At 41.5% G+C, this 26,880-nt stretch overlaps 1 protein-coding gene and 1 long non-coding RNA gene across 20 annotated transcripts in view; one reads left to right on the top strand and one right to left on the bottom strand.

Moving 5' to 3' along the window:
* Positions 1-26,880, bottom strand: part of nfixb (nuclear factor I/Xb) — a 93,972-nt gene that overhangs the window by 34,868 nt on the left and 32,224 nt on the right. Inside the window, exon 3 of one of the 19 annotated variants that reach the window (XM_037256364.1) lies at positions 13,812-14,029. The exons of the other annotated variants lie outside the window; for them this stretch is intronic. Within the exon in view, the coding sequence (XP_037112259.1) occupies positions 13,971-14,029 (59 nt within the window). The 3' untranslated portion in view covers positions 13,812-13,970. Of the gene's footprint in view, positions 1-13,811; positions 14,030-26,880 lie in introns of those variants that run through there. 19 annotated transcript variants of the gene reach the window in all.
* Positions 25,346-26,005, top strand: LOC119125658. The gene is made up of 2 exons (XR_005098510.1): positions 25,346-25,500; positions 25,640-26,005. It is a non-coding gene; the product is annotated as an uncharacterized LOC119125658 (long non-coding RNA).

Raw genomic sequence — 26,880 nt, 5'->3', positions numbered from 1 at the left:
TGACGACTTAAACATATAATTTAGGCATCTGCGGTATGATTTCCTGTGGCCCGATGTTAAAACAGAGAAGATGCTCAAGTTGAGGGACAGACCAGAGGAGCCTGCATCTGTTTGGCACATATTCAGAGATGTCTGGCATTTCATACCGTGCCTCTGGGATCACTGGGGCTTGATCAGCCAGAAGTTTATGAAAAACAGAGGAAAGCAGGAATGAGCGGGAATGATGGAGCGGCAGTGAAACGAGAAGAATCAAACTACATGACATGCGAGCGCAGAAAATAGAGATAGCAGAGGAAGGAGGAGCTTCGGCGACTGAAACGAGAGCGGGAACCGCTGGAGATGATGATGTGGTGTTTTCCATTCGGCCTTTACGTGTGCGAGTATCTCCTGAGGCTCCCGAGTAGCCTTGAGGGCCCTGCTTGGATCTTCTAGTGAATTCAGGTGAACACTAAACTCTATTTTAAAGGGAGTTTACATTTGTCAACTGGTGTGAAAGTGAATGCATGACAGTACACGTCCTTGAATGACGCAATTATAGCATAGCTAATCACAGATTGTGTGTTTTGGAATCAATGACAGCATCCAGACATCTTGTTATGTTGTGCTGGGGTAAGACAATGCAAAGTTTTATTGTGTGGTCCAAGAAGGATCATGATCATTATATCCCCCAAACCATGACCGTCTCACTGAAATATTCTGCACATGCACATAAACGCATTGAAAAGTCATCTGGATGCAGAGAGGAAAAAAAAAGAAATCTATGGAGAAAGGCTACACGATATAACTATTCATAAAGAACAGAAAGAATTTGGAATTGACTGGACTCTGTCGGTCAAACCCTTTGACCCAACGCGGATTTAATAATCCCGACCCATCTGGTGTCATCTGAGGCACATCTTTTTATTTCTATAGATTACACTACATGCAAGTATTAACCATCGTTTGATTGATATGATGGTATCCCGTCACACAAGTCCAAATATTTGAATGACCTCTTTAGGTTTCAAGCGCCGATTGGACAACATTTAAGGAGGTTTATTTTACGGTGTCTGCCTGTCGCTCCTCTGCTGCAGAAGAATCGCTATAAACTGAGGTTTGTGTGCAACGTCAGCTGAAAAAAGTGCAGCCGATTCAAGTTCTGTGTTGGGAAAGAGAGACTGAAGATAAGACAAGTAAACTATGACAACTGAAGTATTTTTTTAAAGTCACAAAGTAATTCTAAGGCACTTGAGATGCAGCGATGAATGCAATCAAATTATCATGATTGCTTAAATGAGCTAAAAAATATTTGTTTACTCATTTTGCTTTACTATAAAAATAGCAACAACAAAAAAATTAATAATACCCAGATTCCAGATACATTTCCAATTTTAAAGAAAGCTGAAAGTTGAAGACACAATCGAACAACTCAACAAACATTGCTGAGCCGCTTTTTTTTTTCTTCTTTAAAGAACATGGAGCAGGATGAAATAGTGTTCCTGTCAGAGAGGAGGGAGAAGTTGGAATATGCTGAGTTTCTTTACACTAATCAAAAGCAGAAGATGCTTGCAGTGGAAAAAGCATGAAGAAAGACAACGCTTACATGTGCTAAAGGCAGAGTGGGAGTGTTGGTTGTGTGGTGGTGGCCGAGAGGGGGGGGGCAGGCCGAGACAAACAAACAGACAAATACTGTCCAACAGCTGCACCGAAAAATCCGACAGCATAGGTCAAGGGAAGTAAAGACTACAAATTGTGTAATTTGAATAATTATTGAAATCCTCAAAATTACAAAGCCCACTGATAAAACCAAACCGGCTTTATCAGTTATAAAAATAAACTTTCAAAACTTTGCCTAGACTTTGCCTGAACCGCTTCCTGATTTTAATCAGCCGCTCATCTTGTCCTCATCCCTTCCTCATCCCTCCATTGCGTGTGCAGTAAAAAAAAACAAAAAAAAAACAGACATTGTTGACCATCTGAAAATGACAAGCGGCAGTCTCGGGCTCATCCCGTCCTCTCCTCCCGTGTCGTCTCCTCATGCGGGCTTAATCCCCTCCGGCTTTACATCTTAAAACTTTCCCCCCGCTAGCTCAGGACAAGACCCAAAGAGAAATTAAAAATGTGCCCTAAGACGCTGAAGAAGTCGGCTTTGGAAAGCGACATTAACCCCGTTGACACGACGCAGTCTATAAATGCGATCGCATCAGAGTCACCGTCGACTCCGCCCACAAATGTTTGTCTGCTTCATGTCATGCAAATTCCTGTCCTCAAGTCACACACTGGTTACCTCCATCTGTTTTTGCTCCACCACAATTCTCTTCAAGTTACTGCTCAGCCTGTCTGTTGGGTGAGGCAAAAATTCTTTCACCTTCCCTCACTGGATCAAATCACAAAGAAAGGCCAGGTAGTTCATTACTTCAAATTTACGACCTGTCTGTTTGGCTTGCCTCGAGGAGAAATAAAATCAGGCTTTGGTTGGCGACGCCATCTAAGGCCAATCCCAATTCCCTTTTTGCAAGTTAATATAAAGTCATATCATATTAAATGTACGAAATATAATATAAAAAGACTAAGTATGCCAAGATCTCTATTTCTGAAACAAGTCCACACATAGGAAAGTACGTGTACAAACTTGCAAAACAAAATGGCCACTCACCCTTTGTTTGGTAAAGTTTGTTGTGCCGTTTTGTTTTTTGTCTGTTTGAATTAATGCTCGATTGCATGGTTAGGCCTCCACCGCAGGTTATATACTGAAATCTAAAATTTCAAGAGTCGTCTGGCCGCAGCGCCGCCAACCGAGCGTAACCTCATCTGGTCACTGCAACTGAACCGAGAGAAGGGCCTATTTTAAATGGATCAGGCTCCATACTAATACAAAAATAATGATGCTTCGCTGTATCAAGGCCTTCAAAGTGCTCATAGGGCCTTTGGGGATTTTCATCCATTTGAAAATATTTTTTAAGAGGCCCGATTGCCCCCAGCTCAGCGGCTCAGAGAGGCCTTAAAACCCTGCAGCTAAATCCTAGGGTTACGTAAGGTAAAGTCCTAAATCTCACCAAGCCTGATGTTACATATTACTGTAATTGCAAACCGGGAAAAAAAAAAAGAAAAAATAGGCTGGGGTGGGAGTGAAGACATTTGAAGAAAATTGACTTTGGGGACTGGTGAAAGGAGGAACCAAGAGGAAATGAAAAGAAGGAGGTGTGAGAGGATCGATGGAGTCGTGGAAAAAAGGAAGGGAGGAGTAAAAGAAGGGAACGAGGTTCGAGGTACCAACACTCTCTCGCTCTTATGCTTTCATATGGTCTTCCCTTCAACACCGAAATGGGGCTTGCAGGAAATGTTTTCCTCTCGCCAAAAAACATGAAGTAAATGGAAATACAAACCTCTCTGAATTCATCATCTGTCCACCTGAACCTCCAGGGCCAGAATGAAACAGTCACACAGATCGTACGTGAATACAAATTCAAACCCTTGAGAACAATTACCACAAACTCACACTTGTTTTTCACGTCTCAACACGTACTTTTTTTTTTTAAGCGTGCATGTTTTATGAGCACAGCATTTGCATGTATGAATCTAAAATGTGTGTGCAGGCGGATAAGGCACGTCGTGATCACATTGCATGATGCAAGGCCATGTCGAACGATGCAAACAGGCTTTGCAATTGTTTTTTTTTTTTGTAGAGACAGAGCCTTGAGACAGCTCGCAGCGTCGTGAAAGTAGGCGTTCAAAAAAATCTGTAAATATTAAAATTGCTGTTTTGTGGTAGCAAATTTGCATCTATTTAAAAAAAATTAAGTTGAATGGCATAAAAAAAATCCACACTGCGCCTTGTTAGATGAATGTCAGTTTTTCAGTTTGTTGTCTATAATTCAATTTCCTTCTTATGATGTTTCCTATGACTAATTCCTGGTGAACTGTCAACAAAGACAGCATTTAGCATTAGCTAAAGTGTTAACACAGCTACCAGTAACCAGATTGACTGGTTAGACAAATTACAAAACATTATTAATAATGCACCCTTGAATCCGGCGCTTTATTTATTTATTTTATTATTATTATTTTTTTTTAATTTGCCATTATTTGACAGCACGACTAATTTGGTGCGCCTAACGTTCCGTGAAATACGGTACACATAGCGATGAGGAAACATAAAAAAAAAAAAAGATTGTTTAAGACTACAAATTCCCTACTGAGCCATCCCCAAAACAGCACCCACATGGCCTTGCAGCTATGTAACCCAGTCTGTTGCTATGCCCATTAAACATCACAATGAAACCAAGCCGGTATTCCCACTGGCACCAGAGATTGAATTATACCTCACTGTGGATTAGAGTGCTGTCGGCAGGAAGGATAGAGGGATAGGGCCAAGACGAAGAAGAAGCTTAGGTTCAAGGAGGGGTGGCTAAATGCTGTAGATCACTCACATTGTCCGTGTCATTGGCTGCCACCCAAGTGGAGGCCAGTCAACAAAAGGGACTGTGAAAAAGCAGAGAGGCTTTCCTGTGCTGTGCTGTGCTTGCTGTGTAATGTCAGGTAAAATGAGCTGCTGGGATATGCCGCCACGGCGTCGGGAGAAGTCGGGGATCAATGTCGCGTTGTGTCAGAAGGCAGGCATGCTACAAATGAGAGCGGACTAACAAAAGACAGAATCAACTTATGAAGGTTTGGAGTCTTTTGAAGCCAAATTTCGACTCATTGAAATTTCAAAGGCACCCTAGAACTGCTTTGCTTAAATTGTACAAGTTGAAGTTTTGCAGACTGTTTTGTTTGCAGAGTACGATTTTCCTGACAGACACATTACAATTTCACACGGCGATCTCCGTCATAATTAAATCGTAGAATACACCAAAAAGTTGTTGCCCTATTAGTCAGGGATGGACAACTGGCAGCCCAAAATATGGATTAAAATTTTAAATTTTAATTTTTAAATTTTCCACGAAAAATGGGGGGACTGAAATCTAAGACAAAAAAAATGTAATAAATATTTTAAAAAAGAAAAATATATGAATATATCAATCTACGAGTGCCAAACTACAATTAGACTATCGTTTTAAGTTGTAACACCACAATTCACCACTAGATGGCAGGCATGTCTTGGGGTGTGTCTTATACAGTTGACTTTTGTGAGAAAATATACAAAATGAATATCCCCACATGTGCCGAGTCAGCCCCGCAAAGTTAACCGATATGTCAGTCATCTCCACTCAAACGGCATCTTTGATTTCTTTCTATTGCTCCCAAAGCGAGTTTGACGTTGTCAAGGCATTGTGAATAGGATCAGAGAGTTCCAATGTATTCTGTCATTTCTCTGTCATCTCGCTTTCCTTCCAGCTCATCCTTTTACTGCATTTATGAGCCCCACATCTGTATCAGACATCATCCCCTCAGTCAGGGGTCAAAAGATCACAAAAACCTTTTGGATCAAATCGGCAGAACAACCGGCTGTGATGTGGGATTTGGAAAAGGAGAGTGATATTCTGCAGATGGAATTTCACGTAAAAGAAGTTTTTTTGTTCACTTCAAATGCATATCATGAAATCTTAGCAGGGAAGCAGACAAGAAAAATATATATGTATATATAGACATTTCTGAAGGATGCTCTCCTTTATGGACTCCAAACATTCCATGTCACACTCCTAGGACAAAATGTTCTCGTACAATGCTGAGATTTTGTTTCTCAGTTAATCCATGTCATTGATAGTATAACGAGTTCACTCGCCTGACCTCGGATGTGTATTGTGATTAAGTGTAGTCTGCCTTTTGCCTAAAGTCATCCGGGATGGACTCCAACACCTCGCAACCTTGAACAGGATACGCGGTACAGAAAATGGATGCGCCGCTCGACAGTTAATCCATCAGTTGTTTGGCGTGAGATTCCCTTTCCAACCTTCTGAATCTTCTTCAGAAGACACTCTGAACAGTTCCAGCGTTGGCCTACGTTAACGTCAATGACAAATCACAAGCGAGTTTGTTGTGATTAGCAATAGAAAATAAGAGCTGACTTGCGTCCATTGTTGGTTGAGTTACAAAAAAAAAACGTCTACAAATTTACAAAAAAAAAAAAAGTGCTATGCTGAGCTATTCAGAAAATTGTCCAATGCTGATTGACTGCTCCCCAGGTAATTTCAGCGAGTACTTACACGCTAAAGGAAATTTTTACAGCAGGAAGTATCTCACCAACACTAACCTCGCTGGGATCGTAATATAAAATGGAAAAAAAATGGTTGGAGAGGTTAGAGAGGGGGATTTACTGCGAGCGAAGAACGAAACGGCTGCTAAAGCTCTCTGCGAGAACTGGCCACGGTGTTGTTGTCATTGCTACGATCTGAGAAGGCTTTCCGACTCGGTTCTTTCTTCTTATTCCTGACTTTCTACTCCTCCTTCATCCTTGAATCTACAGGAAGCATGCTGGGGTGAGGATTTTTTTCCTCTAAGTATATGTCTCCTTCATTTAGCGGAGAAAAAACAGAAGAAAAACACAGAGTGAATGTGAGAACCCTGGGCCTTGATTATCCCTATCACAAGATCTTTTCCTCCACCCCCCCCACCCTCCTCTAAATTGCATGATATTTCATTTATTTTCAATAGGGGCTCTCGTATCCTTCTTACAAAGACAATAGTTTGGCTATGGGGTAAGGTTTTCGGGACCCGGTCACAGCAGACGTCTTGATTGGTACGTCACTTGCCTCTCTCAAATGTAACTGGACCGGGCTGACTCTGTGCTAGTGTTTAGACTGGTCCTCTGGTATTTTCTTATAATCACACAGTCTCCAGTGACGTTATTCCCAGAAACAAAACGAGATTTTTAGAGTCCGGCCACCTTTGTTGCAACCACTGCATCGGACTGTGAGTTTAAATATGAATCAGCTCTGAGTATAAATATAAGCATTGTTGCTCTAGATCACAGGTGTCAAAGTCAAGGCCCGGGGGCCAGATACGGCCCGCCACATCATTTTAGGTGGCCCGCAAAGACAAACAATTTTAATGGCCCTATGACTATGATGCGGCCCGCGACAAAAATAAATTTGACACCCCTGCTCTAGATTTTCCGATTTAAAAGGAACTTTATAAGACTGTGAACCAGGCAAGACTCATAAAAACAAATTGAGAGAATTTGCAATAATAGACCGGCTGAACTGTACAGAGCCCAGACCTCCTAAAAGGTATCTCGCATGCATCTCGGCAAACCTCGTCTTTCCATAAAGGCTAATCCAATTTCTAGCAGGCCACCGTGACCTCAAGTTGAGATTGTGCCCCCAATCAAAAAGCACAACCAAGTCTTTTAATCCAGCTCCATAATCACGAATGCTCCTCTGTCCACTCTCTGAGCTCTGGGCACCCGGCAAATGAATATCTCCACTGATTAAATCATTAAGGAGATTTTTTTTTTTTTGACTAGCGCGACTAAAACCCTGTCCTTTAAATTTGCTCCCAGCCCCGTAGAGTTGGTGAAGGGATCGCGAGCGAGGCGGGTTAGCAGTGATGGGGATTAACTTGTTTGGGCTGTCGGTAGGCTCAAACACTAAGCGCTCAATCACTCAATCACTGGGATCTACCCGCTCACAAGGACTTAGCCTCACAGATCCCACTGACATTGACCGTGGTTGGAGCGCTAAATCTATCTGCTCTGGAACTGACCTCTCCAGCCGTTGATGATCCTGATCTGCATTGACCAATACTCAATCCCTATCAGTAGCAGCTTGCAATGAATGATAATATTGTGCAGGGAGGGCAGAATGATGGGAAAAAAAAAAGTACGTATATATAAGAAAAATTCAATAAAAAATATATAACAAAAAATGGATGTGCTGGAAAAAAATTCAAAAAAGGGTAAACAAAAAAAAACAGCCATATCTGATTAAAATCTGCTGTTTTCAAAAATTCCCATTCCACTTTTCAATTTAAAATACATCCACCAGAACTCGACGAAATGAAAATTATGATGACAGACAAAGGGAAATAAAATTCTGGTGTCCATAGCCAAAATGAACTTTGTTACCATCCAATATAAACAGTCACCATTCAATGAAAATATGCTGTGATCTGGAATTTTGGGGATTGGGCATAAATCAGAACATGGAAGCACAAATAAGTCATCAGAAAGTTCTCCAATTGCTGACTCTGCTTAAATTTTAGACAAGTTGAAAGATCTGACTGGAATGAGCGTATGATTGGGTTTGAATCAATCGTAGTATTGCACAAGATTCCAGAAGGATTCTTCAAATGTGATAACCACGCTTTAGACAATCCTGCTCTAACACCTAGCCAGCGATCCGATTGCAATCTCTGACATTGCCCCTGGCTAACTTGCACTGCACACACACACACACACCCACACAGAGTACAGGAAACATCAGGCAATGATTAAGCTAATGTAGCCGTCTAACAAACAGAGAAATTCTGAAATACATTCAATTGTGTGACGGAACCTTCTCTTGTCCAAAAGCTTTAATGTCCAGCGCTGAAGGAAAACCTTGACTGAATTGTTGATTTGGGGCCCAGGCCAACCAAACAGAGAGCCAGGATCTGCAGGTCGGACTTTGATTTATTTGATATTATTAGTCGGCTTATTACGTTTTTGCTTTTAACAACACTGACCCGGGATCTTCACGATTTTTTTTTTTTTCAAACTCTGAATATGATTACAACAAAAGTGCAAAACATTTCCGCCGCTAGACTGCAGCCGAAAAAAGGACGAGTTCTTCAAAGGATATTTTTTATTTTATATAAGTGTAATCCTCTATATTTTTTTTCTCAGTCCGACATCTGCTTCTAAGTGAGTCGTCATTTTTTGTAGAACCAGCTTTGAGTTACTTCATCAGTCATCGTCGCTCCTACCCATAAAGCCTAATGTGTTGAAAAGCAACAAAAGAGAAAAACAAAGAGGGGAAAACTAGAGGGGCATGTTGGAGAGCCCGAAGGTGAGAAAAGACTAAGGAGAAGGAGGCCGGCAGCAAACGGCGCTGGTGTCTGTTTTCCCTCTGGCTGGTGATGGGCGACTGCAGCCAGCATAAACACATGCCTTCATGGCTCACACATTTCCTGCTTCACTCCACATCCCAGCACTGGGCCACACAGGCTCAGGACACTGCTGCGAGTTGTGTAGCAAATCTGGACTTAGAATTTGGGTTGGTGGATTTAGACACACAAAAATGAAATGTTGAAATTTGGTTTTACTGGACGAGTGGTCTCTTTATGCAACGTGCATGATTTGCATCATGATGTTTATCTAAAGGGGGTTGGAAGCAGCCAGGTTGTCTAATGTGCTTTTTTTTCCTCCTATTTTAACTTCCAGGCAAAAATCAGGCGGAAAGAGAGATTTAAGACATAATGGCGTTGGGTTAAGAGAGGCAAGGGGAGTGTGGGAGAATAAAGATACGGTTTTGACAGAATGACGACAAGGCGGAGAAGGTCCTTGATCTATCATCCTTCAGAGACACTTCACCAGAACTGTGGCCATTTTTCTTCTTACAGTCCTGCTGCTAGTTGACATGGCCCGCCAGCCAACTCCAGCTGCATCCTCTCTCGTCCACATACTTTTTAGTAACACGATTACTCACATATGCTTAATTTTAGGTGTTAATTTGATAAATAGCAGAAGGAACTTGTGTTTTCGCTGAAGGCTGTATGAATTGAAAGCAAAAGGGGGGGTCGTCGAGGCAAGTCGTTCCCTTCGTCCTGGCAAATGGGGTGTAAAACTGTTCTAGTGTGCCATAGTCCAGAAGGAGATGATTATCTGGCGCTAATTTAACCCACAGTGGGGCTCAGCGTATCCCTAAAGGATAATAGAGGGGTATTTTTACGGCAGACGCTATACTAGATAAAGTGTCCCAGAAGAACTCTTACAAAACGGTCATCCGGGCGCTTTGCAGTCAATTCGGTATCGTCTAATCATAAATCCGGCTAAAGAGGAGCAAAACGGCAAATATGTTTACAATTAACTCGTTCAGTGCCAATGACGGTTATAGACGTCAACGATATTAACTGGGTTGCAGTGAATGAGTTAAAAAAGACATGAAAAAAATATCAGTGATGTGCTGGGTGAAGCTGAAACACTTAAAAAGTCAGGCCTGGGAATAAGTTACTCTTATGACACTAACCTGTTAGCCAATAATAAAATTCCAAGGCAGAGACCTGCACATGTTCTGGCTAGGTCTCAGTTCAGTACAAAAAAAAAAATGCTCACATTAAAAGCACCAGCAATGAACTTGTGTAAACTTGTTCACAATGTGTATTAAGTCTCTGATAACGCCACACACACACACGAAGGAAACTGAATCACTAGTTAACCTATCAGCTTTCAGGAAAATGAATAGTATGCGTGACAAACTTTCTCATGTGACACTTTCACCCGCTGCTGAGCCCTCTCCCTTTCTCTCAAGTCTTCTCTCAGTTCTGCCTGAAGCTTCCAAACAGCTCAAGTGAGGTCATTCTTTTAGGAGTATGCACCCAGTAACCCCCGAGCAGATGTGTGTGTGTGTGTGTGTGTGTGCATACATATCCTGTATCTGCCACATACTGTACATGCATAAATGTGTGCGCGTCTGTGCACATTGTGTTAACCCACAAAATGCAGCGGGACTTTTTAAGATGCGGTATGGCTCAGGCCAAAGCGCAAAAAACTGTAATCTCAATGATCACTGTGTACATGCATAAGCACACATTTGTGTATATTTCTGTTACAAAATGAGAAAAATAAAATCAATGAGAACTCGGAAAGACCGAGGAAAATGCAAGAAAGCGTGATTGGTGTTCATCTCGGAAATGTCTTAGCGACTGTAAAAACGATTTAATTTTAAGAGGTATACCAGATGAGAAGACTTTCATGAAACACAGTTGGGGAAGTAAAAAAAATAAAAGCACGGGTGACTTGACTGAAAGGACCAAACTTAGCAGTGTGCCTGTGCTGACAAGAACATTGTGTACATATAGACCACAGGCCACAAAATCCTTCAGTCCTACACTTTACATCCACCTCAGCATTGGGAAAAGGATTCAGCCCCAAATTAGGAAACTATAAACGTTGGCCCTGTAGCAGCGTCCTGGCTTTTTCTTCACCACGAACCAAAGCCGGCTAACATTTCAAAAGACCGTTTTTTTTGCGGCGAGATATCTTAATTCAAAGGAGACAGATCTAAAAAAAATAAAATCAACCTGTGCTCTTGACTGCCTTATATAAATATAGTAAAGGCAGCAGAACATGACACTCGCAGCTAAACCGCTTCATGTTCAAATATACAAGCCAATAGTAATAAAATTGAACTCCAACCTATTTATTCTTGTGGGGGGAATAAGAGCTCGGCACGTTGAGCATGGCACTGACTATATTTCCAAGTCCGAGTTATTCCCAACTACTTTTGACTTTCTGGACCTTCTGATCAAATTCCTTATGATAATCAAAATTGTCACAGCTCGTCTGTCCAACATCTTACCCGCCTCACCAACCATGGCTAACTAACCTTTGAGGTAACCCATTCAACTCATTCAGCACTCAACGTTTGTGTCCATTCTCCCATCCACAGCCTGTTTGCCCGCCAGCTTGCTGCTTCCATAAAGACGTAGGAATGAGGGACCAATCTCATTAGAGGAAGATTAGGCCAACATCTGTTTGCTGTCCCAATGCCACTGCTGCTTGCTGTGGAGCTGTGATGAGGGCTAATGCCACTAGCAGGCTATTGTACACAAACACAACCACTTTAAACACAATCCCAGCCGCTATGAGATACTAATCTCTGCTGTCATTGGCTTACGCTGCGAGAGTAAGCAGAGGCCAGAATAAGTCGCTGTCCACTGTATCGTGGAGTCCACGCGAGAGAGACGAGTGAGCAAATAAGGACAGAAACTAAATATCTATCATGCAGTGAGAGCGAGAGAAAGCGATGGAAGGGGGGGGGGGGGACACGTGAGGGGGTTAAATGTAACAGAAGGTTTATTGTTTGTGGTTCTTCGGGGAGGGCGAACGGGGAGAAAGGCGGTAATGGGAGTAGAAGAGGAGGAGGCCAGAATGGAGGACAGCTATGTGCATCTGCAGACTGGGATCATCCTTCAAAACAAAATGAACGAAATCACCATTTGACATCCAATTCTTGTTTTATATATAGCCCAATAAATAAATAAATAAAATATATTAATTCATGGGTATTTTGTCTTTTTATAGCTAACCCTAACCGATAAGAGCAAAACATTGATGGACTGTAACAAATCTGATAGTTTAAAAAAAAAAAATCACGGGAAGGGATCGCATCTATCGCAATATTCAAAATGACTCGGCCCTATCTTCCTCGATCAAATGATGCTGTCAGAAACACGTGCATGTTGCCTAGTTTATGTCAAATAATCAATCTGTTCTGGGGTTTAGGTGTGAAGACAGAGTCCTGCTCAGGGACAAGGCATGTAAATCACGCCAGGCACCCAAATGAAACACCCACACAAAGATGCACGATTGCACTCATTCATCAACTTCACATGTAACACACACACAAGCAGTGTGTACACTTCACTATGAGAGGGATTTCCAAACTATAAACTAGCCAGATGGCTGGCAATCTTCTTGGCAACTTTTACAGACTTTTTCAGAGGGAATGTGCTTTTTGGCTTGACTGCAGAGAGGCTAACCATTAAGTGTGAAGCGAGAGCCAAGAGGTGATTAGCTTAGCTTCAAGCAGAGGGTTCTCCTGATCCTCTTCATAATATAAAATGCACCCACCTATCCATCTTCTTTTTCTTTTTGTATTAAATTCCTAAAGTAATGATATTCAGAAAAGAAAAAAACCTTTCCTTGTACAATTACGATTACTGGTTTTCCGATAACACCGATCACGATAGGCTAATTTCTGACAAGATCTGCATACAGACCAATAATTATATGAGTCATCAATTAATACAAAAACATAATTTCCAGATTAACCGCTTATGCAAATACAGTAATCATTAGTGAGCAACATTTAAACCATTATATTTCTCCCTACTACATTCTGTAGCACCCTTTTGAATTTTAATACACATGTGTATTTATAACGTTAAGACTAAGTTTGGTTCCAGTGCACTGACTGTGAGAATGTGAAGAGCAGTCTAGCAAATGAATGGATGCATGGTCCATGTAGATTGTTCCGTCTTTCCCTCGCACTGACTCATTTTCGTTTTCCGTCTCTGACTGTTTTAAGTAAATACCAGCAAACAAGCAATTATTTCTGGCAGCTGTGGCCGCTTTTCCCTTCCAAAAGACACGGAAGAGAGAGGGTAGAGGACTTGGATTAAATCACCCTCACAGATGTGATTTAAGTCAATATTAAACTATACTGTACGTATTTATTTTTGGCTCCAAAAAAAAAAAAAAAAAAGGATAGTGGAACCAACTCAAAGCGCAGCAAGCTCTGACTACTGCCCTTGGCTTGACACAATAATTGCATAGAATTATTAATCCAGCGGGATTTTTCATATTTTAATTTCCTTGCAACCCCCCTGCTTGCTTTTCTTGTGTGTTTCTACAGGTCTGAGCGATCCGTGTGGTGTTATAAAAATATTAAAGAAAAAAAAGAGCCGAGCTGTCAAATGTAGAGTCCTAACACAAACCATCTGGTGGAACGATGGAGGTAAACACACGCAAACAGAACTGGGCTGAGAGCGAGAGGAGGGTGGAGAGAAGAAGCAGGGATCTGGAAAAGGGAGACGCGGTGGGCTAGGCCAAATGTTAAGGAGGAGGAGGAGCAGGAGAGATGGGAGATAGGAGAAGGAAAAAGAGAGAGTTTAGTTTGCGAGACAAGGGAATGGTGGTGGGTGAGCGGGGGTGGGGGGGGGGCAAATGTTGTCTGTGAACAAATTAAGGCATTGTAATGGAGACTTGACAGAAGGAGAGGAGGAGTGGGTGCTTCAAACATTTGTCTGCCTGCATTATTAGAGACTACAAAACAATAGCAGGGCTTTCATCCAACATGCTATAAAAACACTCCAAATTGAAGGCGGTATTAACATTCTCAAGCTGCGCTTCAAGATGAAGGGTGGGATGAGAATTTGGAAAGGTTCACTTTGTGGGATTGTCTCTTACCTGTTGGACGGGCAACCAGAACAGACGGTCAGGAGCACAAACATGGAAGAAAAAAAAGGGAAAGTCTTAATTAGAACCATTGTTTCTATCCCGCAAGGTCACAAATGGCTAAATTTCACAAACATTTTTTTTTTTTTTTTTAAATTGATGTGTTTTGTATTGTGGAAGGAAGCTCAAGACTCTGGTTCTAATTGATTATATGATCAAAATTCCGCATAACTGTCCCTAACTATCAATTAAGAGGAGCGAATATAGAAATATCATCGTCACACAGTCACGATGTCAAGATAGCCCCGACCCCTTCTCATCTCCCCCGGTTAGGTGACACGGGAGCTGATGAGGCCAGACATAAGGTCAGTGACCTCACGTCCGACTCTAATTGGTCCTGTGATAAATAATCTCCGTCTCTCTTGGGACTGCGCTACACCGTGTAGACTCGTAACAGGAGTCTAACGAGGTCTTCTCTCACTCAAGCATTTGGTAATACGCTAATTAATTTTAAGAGTCCGACACTCCCTCACTGGTTCTTACTGAAAACAGATGTTAAACTGAGAGGGAGGGACAAGGTGAGGGGCGGCACCGGTGACGGGGTGCTTGATCCTTTAGCGTGAAACACGGACATGCGTCTTTTAACAAAAGAAAAAAGAAAGAACGAGGCCGCTGAACGAGTGGTTTTGATGCCGCTTTTCTCGGATAGGTGAAATGAATGACAGAGTAATTTCACAGCTTGCTGCATGCTTGACAAATTCTTCTGTGCGCAAAACATCCTCTTTGAAAGCTACACAAAAAAATAATAATCCTGGGTTGGTGTTTTTTCAATACCAAACAATAAAAATTAAAAAAATAATAGAGATATTAGGGGAAAAATGTTTTACACTTGTGCAAAATAAAATTGTATCAGATGATTCGATTCATCGGAATAATCGACAGAATAATCCATTCTGAGAATACTCGATAGTGACGGCCCGAGACCAAAATGAAAGTTATCATTTTGGAATTGTGTTGCAATGAGTTACAGGCTAACAACAGCAAGCATGCCATTTATTGTTGTCAAACGTCGGGGAGATCTGGAAGTGATCTCTGATCCTGCCAGGAGTTGTAATGAAGCACGCACGTGTGTACGTGTGACTGAGGGTGGTCCAGGGAGGCCCAGTTGTTGTAACCTCTGACCTTTTGGCACGCTCCAGGGCCTCCCTAAAGCCACTTCAAATGCACCCAGCATGGGAGCCCCCCTGTGCCACAGCAAGAACGAGGGAAGGAAACATTGAGGGGGCAGCTCAGCTGTCATCACTGTGATAAAAATCTACTCGTGCGGTAAGCAAACCTTTGCTTGAATTTTTTTTTTTTTTTTCTGCTTTTCTTCATAATATTTTTTGTATTTTATTTATTTATTTTTCATCTTCAAATTTCTTTTTTCATATAAATACTAACATTCTAATTATTACGTCTCAGTCATTTTTATTCGGTCCAAAACAAAGTCTGTCGTGATTTATTCACTTGCGATTTTGCGGTATTTACTTCGCTAATTCCTACCAGGCACTTTCTCTACTTTAATAGGCCGAATTCCTTTTTTTCCCACTTCTTTTGATGGTGTGGGGATCCTCGCCACAGTGTGGCATCTATTTCCACACAGTAACAGAAACAATCGGAGCCACAACCTCACGCTTTCTACCTCAGGGCACTAAGAGGGGGGCGGGGGGGGTCGAAGCGGGGAATATGCCAGCACGAGGAAATGCGATATCATCCGTGAGCTGTCAACCTTTAGTGACAAAGTAGAGCCAGAGTGCTGTTGCCAGGGCCAACATCATCTCAGAGCAGTTGATTTCTCTCCACTTCTTGTCACTGCCGCCCTGCTATGACTAACCGACATAAAATCCACCTGACAGTTGACGGGAATCTGTGATCAATCATCATGATGAAGCACCCATTCAACCTGTGTAAATACACAGTTTAACATAATGCACAGTAAGTGTTGCATGAGTGCTCCAGTCCACATACAGGAATTCCCTTCAAACATGAGTCTCCTACCACACTAGTGCACACTTCCAAGGCTGAGGTTGGAGGGAGGGTTTCACATTTATTTTGGCTGTCCAAACTGGCTAACATAGCCAGACCAGAGTCTTCCTAGGTTTCTTCTGGCCTGTGTAGTAGAAACAAGGTAGCAAATGCCGTAAAGAGGAATGGGATGCCACTATTATGATAATAGCTCAGGGGAATGATTGCTTCTAAAGTGTGTCCAACAATTGAAAGTGATGATAAAAGGACCACCGTGTAAGTTACTGGGCATTCTCCATTTGGTGATGACACTGTATATGAAAATGTAACACAAAAATAACATAAGCTAAAATGAATCTGAGTTTTTCCTAAAACATTTCTGTCCAAATCACAGGCGGAGCTAGGATTTTTTTTTTTTTCTTTGGGGTGGCAAAAAACATTTTTTGGTATTTTATGAGGCATAGCGCATCTACCAAATTCACAAACACGCCAAACTTAACCATTTCCCCTGCACAAAAAAAGACAACCCAAGCACAGCCTACCAAAATAGGGCCCCTTAAGTCACTCAGTCCTTCATTTCCCGTGAAGGAGCACTTAAGAATTCAGCAATGTGCTGCTAATGTTTTACAAACAACTGCTGGCCATATTGCAGATCACAACTGGCAATATTTTGGGGAGACTGATTTGAGTTGGGCCCAGCACTCAGCAGATTGAGCTCCGATAGCGTCCGTGTGTTCGCCACGGCGCATATTCGAACTGTCATCGCGTTCGCCTTCTCGGAGAGAGAACTATGCATACATTGGACACATGGAGTAAAATATTGACACAAGCTGCTGAGAGCGCAACTATTATGTAGCAAAATGCAGGAAATTCCAACCATTTTAGTCATTATATCCATATAATAGCCTCGGCATGAGATTGTAAAGGAATGCTGTGTTAACGGACTCCTGCCGATGTTGACCTGCTGGTGATTTAGAGGTCAAACTAAGCTTCGAGCTGATCAGCGGTTTTTGTAACTAAAAGAATGGAGCTCATCCCAATGACCTATAATGACACATGTAATGAATTTAGGAGTCAATGAGCCTAACAAATATTCAAAATTCAGCCTCTCTCTTTTTTTTCTCTCCTCCAGCCCACAGCCGCCGGGACCATTGTAGCAATTAGTATAATGAATGTGGTTTCACTGGTAGGTAATAACACACTGCATGGCAAAGCCGCTCTCCCCACATTCAGCCGCTTAGCTATGAATGCTTGGTTTCATTACAGTACCCCAAAAAAAAAAAAAAAAAAATCACACTCCCACTTGGTTTTGCTCTCTCTTTTGCCTTCTAAACTCCTACACCCCTCCTTTCCGCTCCGTTCAAATCTAAACAAAAGACACATCTGGTCTGTCTCCTAACACCCCCCCCTCCCTTCTCCACTCTCGCCTGCTCGCTCTTTAAACTCTTTCCTTGTTTCAAGTCCTTTTTGACTGGTTCTATCAGCATAACAGGAGCACTTTGTCGATGGGAAGAGTTGGGTGAAGCCGGTTTGCCCGAGGGTCAACCGCTCAATTGGAGTCTCGACCTCATGTATCCAAACTGCTTCGAAAAGCATTTGTTGATCCAACACTGGTGGATGACACATTTCGAGACTTTTAGTGTGGCAAAGCTTCAGTACGCAACTCCAGACGTCGAAATTCTGGAGAAATCAGGAATGTCGCAGCTAGTATTGATTTCTCTTCCTAGCAAGACCCCTGAGGGAGTCTCCGGTCGCTCCAGCAGACCCTGACACCATCACATACACAAATGGAGCTGCAGGTTTGAAAAAGGAAGGCACCATAGATGCTATTTCGATCATATTTAAAATTAAAATCACACTTTGGAGTCCTGGGCTCTGTTCTTTGAGGTCAACTGGGTCAGCGTATCCCCAAAAACTGTCTGAGTTTCACATCACCGGTTTGACGGCTTCACATCTGGACCCAAGGTGCTATTACTAAACCACAATCGCTTTTTTTATTTTTTTAACTTTGCCTCGTCCCAATTTTTGTCATTATTTCCCCCACTATAGAGCAGTATTTTCTCTCGCTCTCCTCCAACCTTGCACCTCCCCCCTAAAATTTTATACAGAAAAACATTCCTGGTGTTCCACACGGTTCCAGTGAAACCTGGTGCTTATTTTCAGTGCCCTAAATTGATAGCAAATGTGAGGAGAGATCTCTCCTTTCGTTCGCTCGCCACAGTTCTCCGCCTCCTCCATTTTTGGCAATAACAGTGAGGATACGTGGAACATTTGCATGACCATATTGAACTCTGAAGTTTGATGTTTTTAAAGGTGTTCTATTTTTTATCTAACTGCATATGTTTTTCTACAATGTCTGGGGGTAAAAAAAAAAAAATTGACAGCCTTGAGACTGAGTCATGGACTTCTTGTTTTTCAATAAGGCCCCCCCACTGTACCATGGAGGCCAAACCTGGTCAGCTTCAGCTGTCTTTACCCATAATTCAACAATCCCACTGTGTTTGTTTTCTCTTTTGCCCTCACATCCCCCCTTTTTTTTCTCTCTCTCTCTTCTGCAGCTCGGAGGTGAAACCCAAACTGCTCCCTTCATTTTGTGTGGCTTTGGCGCCCTGCTGGACCCACATGCTTTCCATTGTTGTGGACTCGTGCCAAGGAGAGAAACCGAGCCTCATAAATTGCCATTGGGTCGGTAAGCCCGATAATAGCTTGATTATATACAAAATGAGCCCCGAGACGTAAAGTAAAACAAAATATGAAACAATGCTATTTGTCATCTCGTCGAGCGACTCATCACAAAAAATCTCAGCGTAAATCAGTTGCATGACTAAGACAATCTTGAGGTCGCTAAACCTCACAAGCAGCAGCTCCTCATATACTGCAATCACTTTTTAGAAGAATTATTATTGAATTATGAAAAGTTACCAGACATGAGTCATCAAACGTCATGATTTATTCCTACATTTAATATAAATGCTATGCTTGCCTTTTTACCCATTGTTAGCTATTCTTTTTTATCCTGTGAAATTTCTTGATCTGGCCTTTAGAGGCTAAAAGTACAAATCAATTTAGCTTCTATTGGATAGTGGTGGCGTAGTTGGTGGTTACTGAGCTCTGCACAGATGGAGAGCCAGGCCTGCCTGTTTGTACTGGCCATTTTTCAGCATTCCACATGTCCTTGTGATTTTTGTTCTCTGACCTCAAGAGACCCTCCACGCTACTGTAAGTTATACTCACACCAGGAGAACAGATGGAATGAGAGAGAACACTGCAGTACTATTGGTCTTTAGGTCTCTAAATGCATGTGGGGGGGGGGACGAAGAAAGACGCGCTGCAGCTGGAACATCGTAAACATCGGTCAGTTTGATATACAAGGTAATATAATAATCCTTTGAAAGTATACTAAGGACAAAATTGAAAATAAATCCAATCTGGAATATAAATTTTAACATATATTCCCATAAGGATCAAATATAATTACAATAATGTGTGAGTGAGATTATAAAAGTTGTCTGTGAGTGAATGAATCAGAAGTCAAGTAATAATCTTTGCCCTTGAGGATGTCGCGGCAGGATTTCCAAGAAAAATATGCTTGCACACTAAAAGATAGTAGTTACGAAATCAATAGGAAATTCCCGGTCCAGCAAAAATCTGCATTGATAAATTTGAGGACTTTCCAATCTAGAACAGTCAAGCTAGTGCTAAAAAAAAAATAGTACATTGACTGTTCGGGCAAAGTGTGTCACTCAATATTGAAATAACCGTGTCAGTGCCACCGTGCCCTTCTGCGTCGCATTTGTCAACTTAATTGACCCCACGGTCTGCGCCGCAAGATAACACATAGCAAAGCAGTGAAGATTTTATGCGTGCAGTAAGTTGAAAAATATAGACAGAATCTGGCACTGTAGCCCGAGACATCAACACGTGGTCGAGTGCTTGCACAAGATTAGGAGGAGATGGCGGGTTGATTTAAGTAAGACGAGCCAGGGAGGGGTATTCGTACACAAAATAAGAAATGAGCACAGCCTTGGGCCTGATGGAAACAGGATTTACCTGTTGACTCCAAAAGTGCCGCAAGGCCAAAGAACTCAAACACCTTTTGAATCATAACATGTGTGAGCGCATGGACTCTTTTTGCACACTTTCTAAAGTCGAGCTCCTAAATGATCAAACAATACAGGAATTACAACCAATTTGGTATTATGAGGTTGTAACACTCAATGGGTCCAGACAGGGTCCAGATGGAGATGACTAAAAAAAAAAAAAAGGAGGGAAGAAGGAACCATTGTAGTCAGAAAGTGAAAGTCGTCGTGATACAACGCTTTGCCACCCAGCGACCACATCAAGGCTTCTTTTTAATAACAGGCTTACAGAGCACATGCCGATCTAAATGGTGGCGGGTGTGAGCGTTTGCGTTGTTCTGTCAAAGCGTTAACTGGCTGAGTGAACCATAGACTCAAATTTTAATTTTTTTTCATAGACTAAAAAAAACGTTTCAAATGCCCTAGTTATTGATTTTTTTTAGATTATATATATTTATATAAATGTTATATGTATGTTTATTTATATTTATCTCTTTTTTTCCCCCGGGATAAAAATAAAAAAAATAAAATAAAAACAATAATAAATTCAAAATCAGGCCTGGTTGTTATGCCGATAAATTACAAGGTCTACTGTATTTATCACTTGCACTCCATAAAGCTCATTGAAAACAATTATACAACTGCATCAAAAATTTGCTAGTCAAAATTATCCAACCAAAGCTGCCATAAAAGCGAGACCAAACAACACTAACAAATGAGACACTTTTGATTACTTATTAACACAAGACTATAAAGAGAGAAACAGTAGCTCTCAGTGTAAACCATCTTTAGATTGCTCAGATAATCGTGGTTGGTAACAGAAGGATTTCCCTTCCCAACTGCCAGATTGTGACGTTTGAATCTTTCACTCTATCAGAAGATGGAGGGAAATTTTCAAAGCACGTATCCAAAACAGAAACCTCGGCTTTGTAGTAATCACATTAGCAAGTTTGTTTAGGTCTTGCTGGAGGAAAACCACTTAAGTCCAAAGCAGAGAGGGAAAGGGACTCTATTCCCGATGCCTTTGCTGTGAATACGATCTTGTTTGGATTTGCTTTACAGTCAGAGCCAAACAGAGACTAAAGACAGAAACAAAAACTGAAGTCTGGAGAAAACATTTTTAGGGGGGATCTTAGCGTTCGTTGAGCCAAAACCACTGATAAAAATCTTCCAGCACAATGAGAGCTCGGTTGCTATCATCCATCGTGATCTCGAGTCCTTTTTTTTTTCTCATGTATCCCGTTTCTACCAACATACACATGTTGCTATGACGTATAGTGCTGATGATCGAAGATTAAAGTTGTCTTGGAGTCGTTTCGCCGAAGAGAAAGACGTATCAGTTACTATGCCACATCAACGATGGCCTACTAAGACTCGACAGGTGGCGTTAAAAAGTGCTCCTGCTTTTAATCACACCCTGTAATAAATGAGTCCTTTTTGATTTGATTGTAGTTTTTTGCCACAATTAACACAATTACTATTTTCATTATTATTAAAAAAAATTTTTGGGAGCAGTCGAACCTTATTGGACGGTTTTTAGCCGAGCTATTGAAAGAATCAAATGTCACTGCTTCCATGGAACCAGTTTACGTCAATCTGCTTTCATGGAACTATCTTTTTTTTTTTTCTGAAACCAACATGTGTTTCAGATGCATCAGAAAGCCCCTATCTTTTCTTTCCCTCCTCCCTCATCGGCTTACTGGGAAATTGTTTCCCTTACTTTTAATGGCATACTCGAGATCAGTGCGTCTTGCTAAATAAACACGAAGCGCGCTACCTTCACTCCCCTCTTCAGTTGCAATGTTAGGCATGCATCAATGTGCGTTTGATTTGAACGTTTGTCCTGAAGGACGTCGAGTAAAAAGAATAGAAGCTCAAGTAGAGACGCTTGCGATAAACCAATCAGATGGTCGCACTTAAACGGAAAATAGCATCCTCAAAGCCATTGCTGACTAATTAAGGAGAGCCGAAAAGGTACGACTGTATAAAAGCCATAATTCCTAAAAAGGATTTTCATTATATAAAAAGCCATTTTTCCAATTCTAATGAAGGCCTAATTTACACTTCATTCATGACCTGCGAGGCTCCAGATGGCTTAAACGAGTGCACGTAGATGTTTGCTTGCATTTTCTTTTTCATGTATACACTCGGGCCTCGTGTGTAGGCATCAGGTGCAACGTGGGTTCAGGTGTCGGGTGAGTGAGGGGCGGTCCAGAGAGAACCATCGCACGCTCGAATGCAAAGTGTTTGTTGTTGCACGGCCAGCTCCTATGAGTTTATGCATGGCGGCGCGCGCACACTCTTCGACATGCGCGACACCCAAAAAAACATACTTCACACGCCGGACTCCGGCCGACTTACAGAGAGCCACTCGGGAGTTTGGCTTAATCTTTTAAGAGGAAAAGCAGATTGCGGTAAAGAAATGAAAGCAGAGGGGATGCGAGCGCATGCCTATGAATGCTAATTCAACTACAACTCACATGCAACGGCGAGATTAATAAGAATAATAATAATAATTCATTAAATTTGTATAGCGCTTTTCAAACACCCAAAGACGCTTACAGGTAACAAGGCAAAGACATACATGAGGGGAGGGGGACGGGGAGGAAACAATCGGGTAAACTTAAGAAGAGGAAACCAGTTATGGGTAGGGGAGGTCATGCGCTTGGGAGAAGAGGTAAGTTTTTAGACGGGACTTAAATATGGGGAGTGTGGGTGAGTCACAGACAGACTGGGGGAGAGAGTTCCAGAGTCGGGGTGATGTGCAGGAAAATACATCGGTTGAGTATTTAATGTGTGGTGTTAAAGCTCTGACCTCGGCTCTTAATGCAGAATCTGTTTGGGACTTAAAAGGGAGTAACTGGGAAATTATGATGATAATTCTTAATGCGACATCATGGGAGAGGCTTTGTAATACTTTCTTAATGAGCAAACGCTATGTTGAGTTATTCATCCATTTTCTTAAAAATAAGATTATATAATAATATCATCATCATAGTAGTCATAATAATAATATAAAAAATGGATTAAAAAAAATCAGATTCGTCTTGATAAAAAAAAAAAAAAAAAATTGCATACCTGGACCAATTTACTAACTTTGCTCTTGTGGCCAAATTTCAACCTATAAAAATGCACCTCACATTCCATTAACAATTTGATACTGTATAATTTACCTAATTATAAAATTTGAAAAATAACAAACAAATTTGTTTCAGAGGTTGGCTGATTTTGTTATTATCTGCCATGCCAAGAAAGTAATAAACTATTATACTGCCTTGGCCAACTACCCCCCCCCCCCCCCCCCCCCACACACTTGTTTGTCTGCGCGATGATGCAATTTCCAACAAACTAAGGCCTTCTACTATTGCCTGGCTGAAAATTGAACAAAACAATAACTCCATGCTTTACTTTGGCCTTAGCAGAGTTACGCAACTTCTTTGAGTTCCCATTGTTTTAATCTCTTTGGGCTCTACCAGTTGGCCTTTTTATGATTCATAACCAGAGGTTTTCTTTTTGGGGGTGGTCTGGCCCATTAATGTGTCTATCTCAATGAATCTTTGGCAACACTTCTGTAGATTGTGTAAAAATACGATCATTGACAGATGATATACTTGATGAGCACACCCTAAATCACAGTTCAAGAATTTTTACACAAATATGGATCATATTTTCATCTTACAGAGAGAAGTGAGTGAATTTGTCAGTTTTTTTTTTTTTATCACAAGCAGAGAGCTGTTGCCTGGATTTAATTGCCGTCAGAGAAATACATAAGATGCAAAAATATGGGACAAATGAGTCACCTATCATAAATAGAAAATTATTGATTTACTGCACAAAGCTAGCGTGTGACAGTATTACTCCAAAGAAACTTCAACTACCCGAGAACTTTCTCAGAGTTGAAATCACTGTCTGAGTGACACATTTGCTGCTCAGCTGCTCAGAAATGCGGCGCTTTTATTTCTCATGCCATTCATTTCAACATTCACACTAACAAACAGAAGTTTGCGCCTGGTTTCCGCCCACCGCCGACTTTTAGCATGTACGACTTTCAGAATATCATCGGGTCTCATTTAAATGCATCGCAAAAAAAAAAAAAAATCAGTAGGCAAGTCTGATTAGAACTTTTACAAGGGCATCACTTTGTGAATAGATAACTCCAACGAGGACTTTTATGTATGGGGTGTACTTTACAGTCTGAGGCTTTATTCCATACTGTGATTCACACTGGGAAGAGACACCCCCCCCCCCGCCTCCCCCTATGGGACCCCGTATATTCACTCTGTTATTTCAGCAAACAAAAGCTGGGCTCTCGAGGCCATGGGTGGATCCATGAAAAGAAGAAAGGAGTCCTGCTCCTGGTCCAGCTGAATGGGGCCCTTTCACACTTTGAGAGGCCTGTTTACTCTCCCCCCCTAATAATGGCTCTAATTTTCTGATCATTATTGAGTAATTCCGTCTTCCCCCAAACTCGGCGTTTAGCATTTTGCTCATCACTCATGGGCACGTATCTAAAGTCTCTGGCCCCCGCTACAATAATAATGCACATTCCTCACTTCCTGGAAGTCCATCAGGCACCTGTCCTTTGTATTAGTGCATGTGTGAGAATATATATATGTACTATATATATATGAACGTACACATATATACATATACACAAAAGTATGTGTGCCCAAATTCATCATTTAATAAATTTAGAGAGAGAGAGAGAGAGAGAGAGAGAGAGAGAGAGAGAGAGAGAGAGAGAGAGAGAGAGAGAGAGAGAGAGAGAGAGAGACTCGAACCGCCATTTTGTTTCGGACCTGACTAAATGTAATAGGACCATTGCTGGGGCCAAAAAAAAGCAAAGGAAGTAGAAAATATGCTTTCTTTTTCTTTTAAAATAATCTCTCCTCACACAAAAAGTGAATCAAAGATTTGTTTCAACAATGAGAGTCTCAAATTTCTTGCAAGCCATAGGTGTGAAACATCCATAGGAGAAATCGTAAAGGGCGCGAGGGATGCACAGAGTTGAGAAACGTAAACAAAGCAATGGCAAACCCAAGTGATGAAATGAGAGCGAACGTAAGCAAGAGAGACAGAGAGAAAGCGGGAGAAAGGATCAGAAGGAGAGAAGTTGGCAGGGACTGTGTGTCGGTTTGAAAAGCTGGCATCTTCTAAACGAAGCAGCGGCTTCGGGTGCCAAATGCTGCCAAGCGGCGCCACTAGCCTGAATATCTGCCCTCCCTCTCCCTTTGTTTTCAGCGTGGCATTCTGCATCAGCTTTATACCAAGCTTTTCTTCTTACCTTATATCCACGCTCTGCATCGTCCTAAATCCAATGACGGACATTTATTGCCGTTAAGATGGAAGAAATGAACTAGAAATATTTATGATGATTTACTTGAATGATTACATTTGGTCTGTATATTATTAAATTAATTTTTTTCCTGAATTTAAAATTTGAAAAAAAAAATCAAATGAAATAATAATAAACAATAAAAATAAAAGAAATAAAATCTGCACTATTTAATGTTACGGTGCCATTTTCTGGATGCAGAGCGCCATTCCAAAACACCGGGCTGTCTCGTCACGCTCTGCTCCACCGGACCGAGAGAACAAGGAATGAGGGAGCCTGATTAGAAGGGAACGGCTGGGAAAAGGCAAAGACGTTGGTCTTTGCTTCCTACTCATGGACTTCTTCCCTCTCTGCCTGTTTGCTGACCCTGGGATCAGAAAGCGGACAAGCCGAGCTGCCCCTCATGCTTGGTATGTTTTTAGCGGACAGATTTCAGGCCTGGCGCTTGGACAGAGAAGGCGCAGACTAGTCATGCAAATTCCCACGCGGAGACAACAAAGCAAACAATTTACTACTATTTTGTTATTTAAAAATCCCTTATAGTCAAATAAATGCACCAGTATGAATGAACGCAGTTATCTTATTTTACTGAGCGTATTTATGTAATAAATAAATTGCGATTAAACACATTTGGTAATTGAGTAAAAAAAAAAAACCCTGCAGATTGGCGCTCAACAGCATAAGATGAGCATAGCATTTATTCATTAACCTTAATTATACAAACAATTAGAAACTACTGTACAGTGAAATTAGGAAATAAAGGTAATCCAATAATCACTTTCTGCTACAGCGGGTTTTTCTATTTGTACAAAAACTTGACCTTTGTTTCTAAATTTAATTTCATTTAATCATACACACGGCATTACGTGTATCGGGTCTTCTTTTATTCACTAAACTGGATAATTACAGTGCATGTGAAGCGGCTTGGGCTTCCAGCAGTGTGTCGACTTGCAGTCACAGCGACAGAATATTGCAAAGGAATGTCACGTGTAAAAAAAAAAAAAAAAAAAAAAGCAGGTCACAAGATCGGACCGTGCATACATACGTTTTTTTCCGAAGATTTATTCCGAGAATTTATAATCCGTTTACCGTTTCCTTCTACTCTGCGCACGGCAACACAGTCAGACAGACACACACACTTCTCTGAAAAGAAGCCAAGTTTTGGGGGCCCTATGCAACGCTGCTTCAGTGTCGCCGTCACTCTCCTGCCACGGAGAAGTTCGGCCTCCATTGGTCCCATTACTCAAAAATGACAACACGAGAAGGAAACGTGTCTGACCAGCAGCGTTTTTGAATGCGGGTTCCGTCGGTGTCAACACGCCTCATCGCTCTGTGTGCACCCCGGTTACGGACCCAAGCCAGAATATCGGCGCTCTCGCTTCCAAAATGTCCACATAAAACACGCACGTTGGTTTTGGGAATGTAAAGGTATTTTCATCATA

Source organism: Syngnathus acus, chromosome 8 (assembly GCF_901709675.1).
Source record: "Syngnathus acus chromosome 8, fSynAcu1.2, whole genome shotgun sequence".
Taxonomy (NCBI): Eukaryota; Metazoa; Chordata; class Actinopteri; order Syngnathiformes; family Syngnathidae; genus Syngnathus; species Syngnathus acus.
The sequence above is the reverse complement of the archived record's forward strand: the minus strand, read 5'-3'. Positions and strand labels throughout refer to the sequence as shown.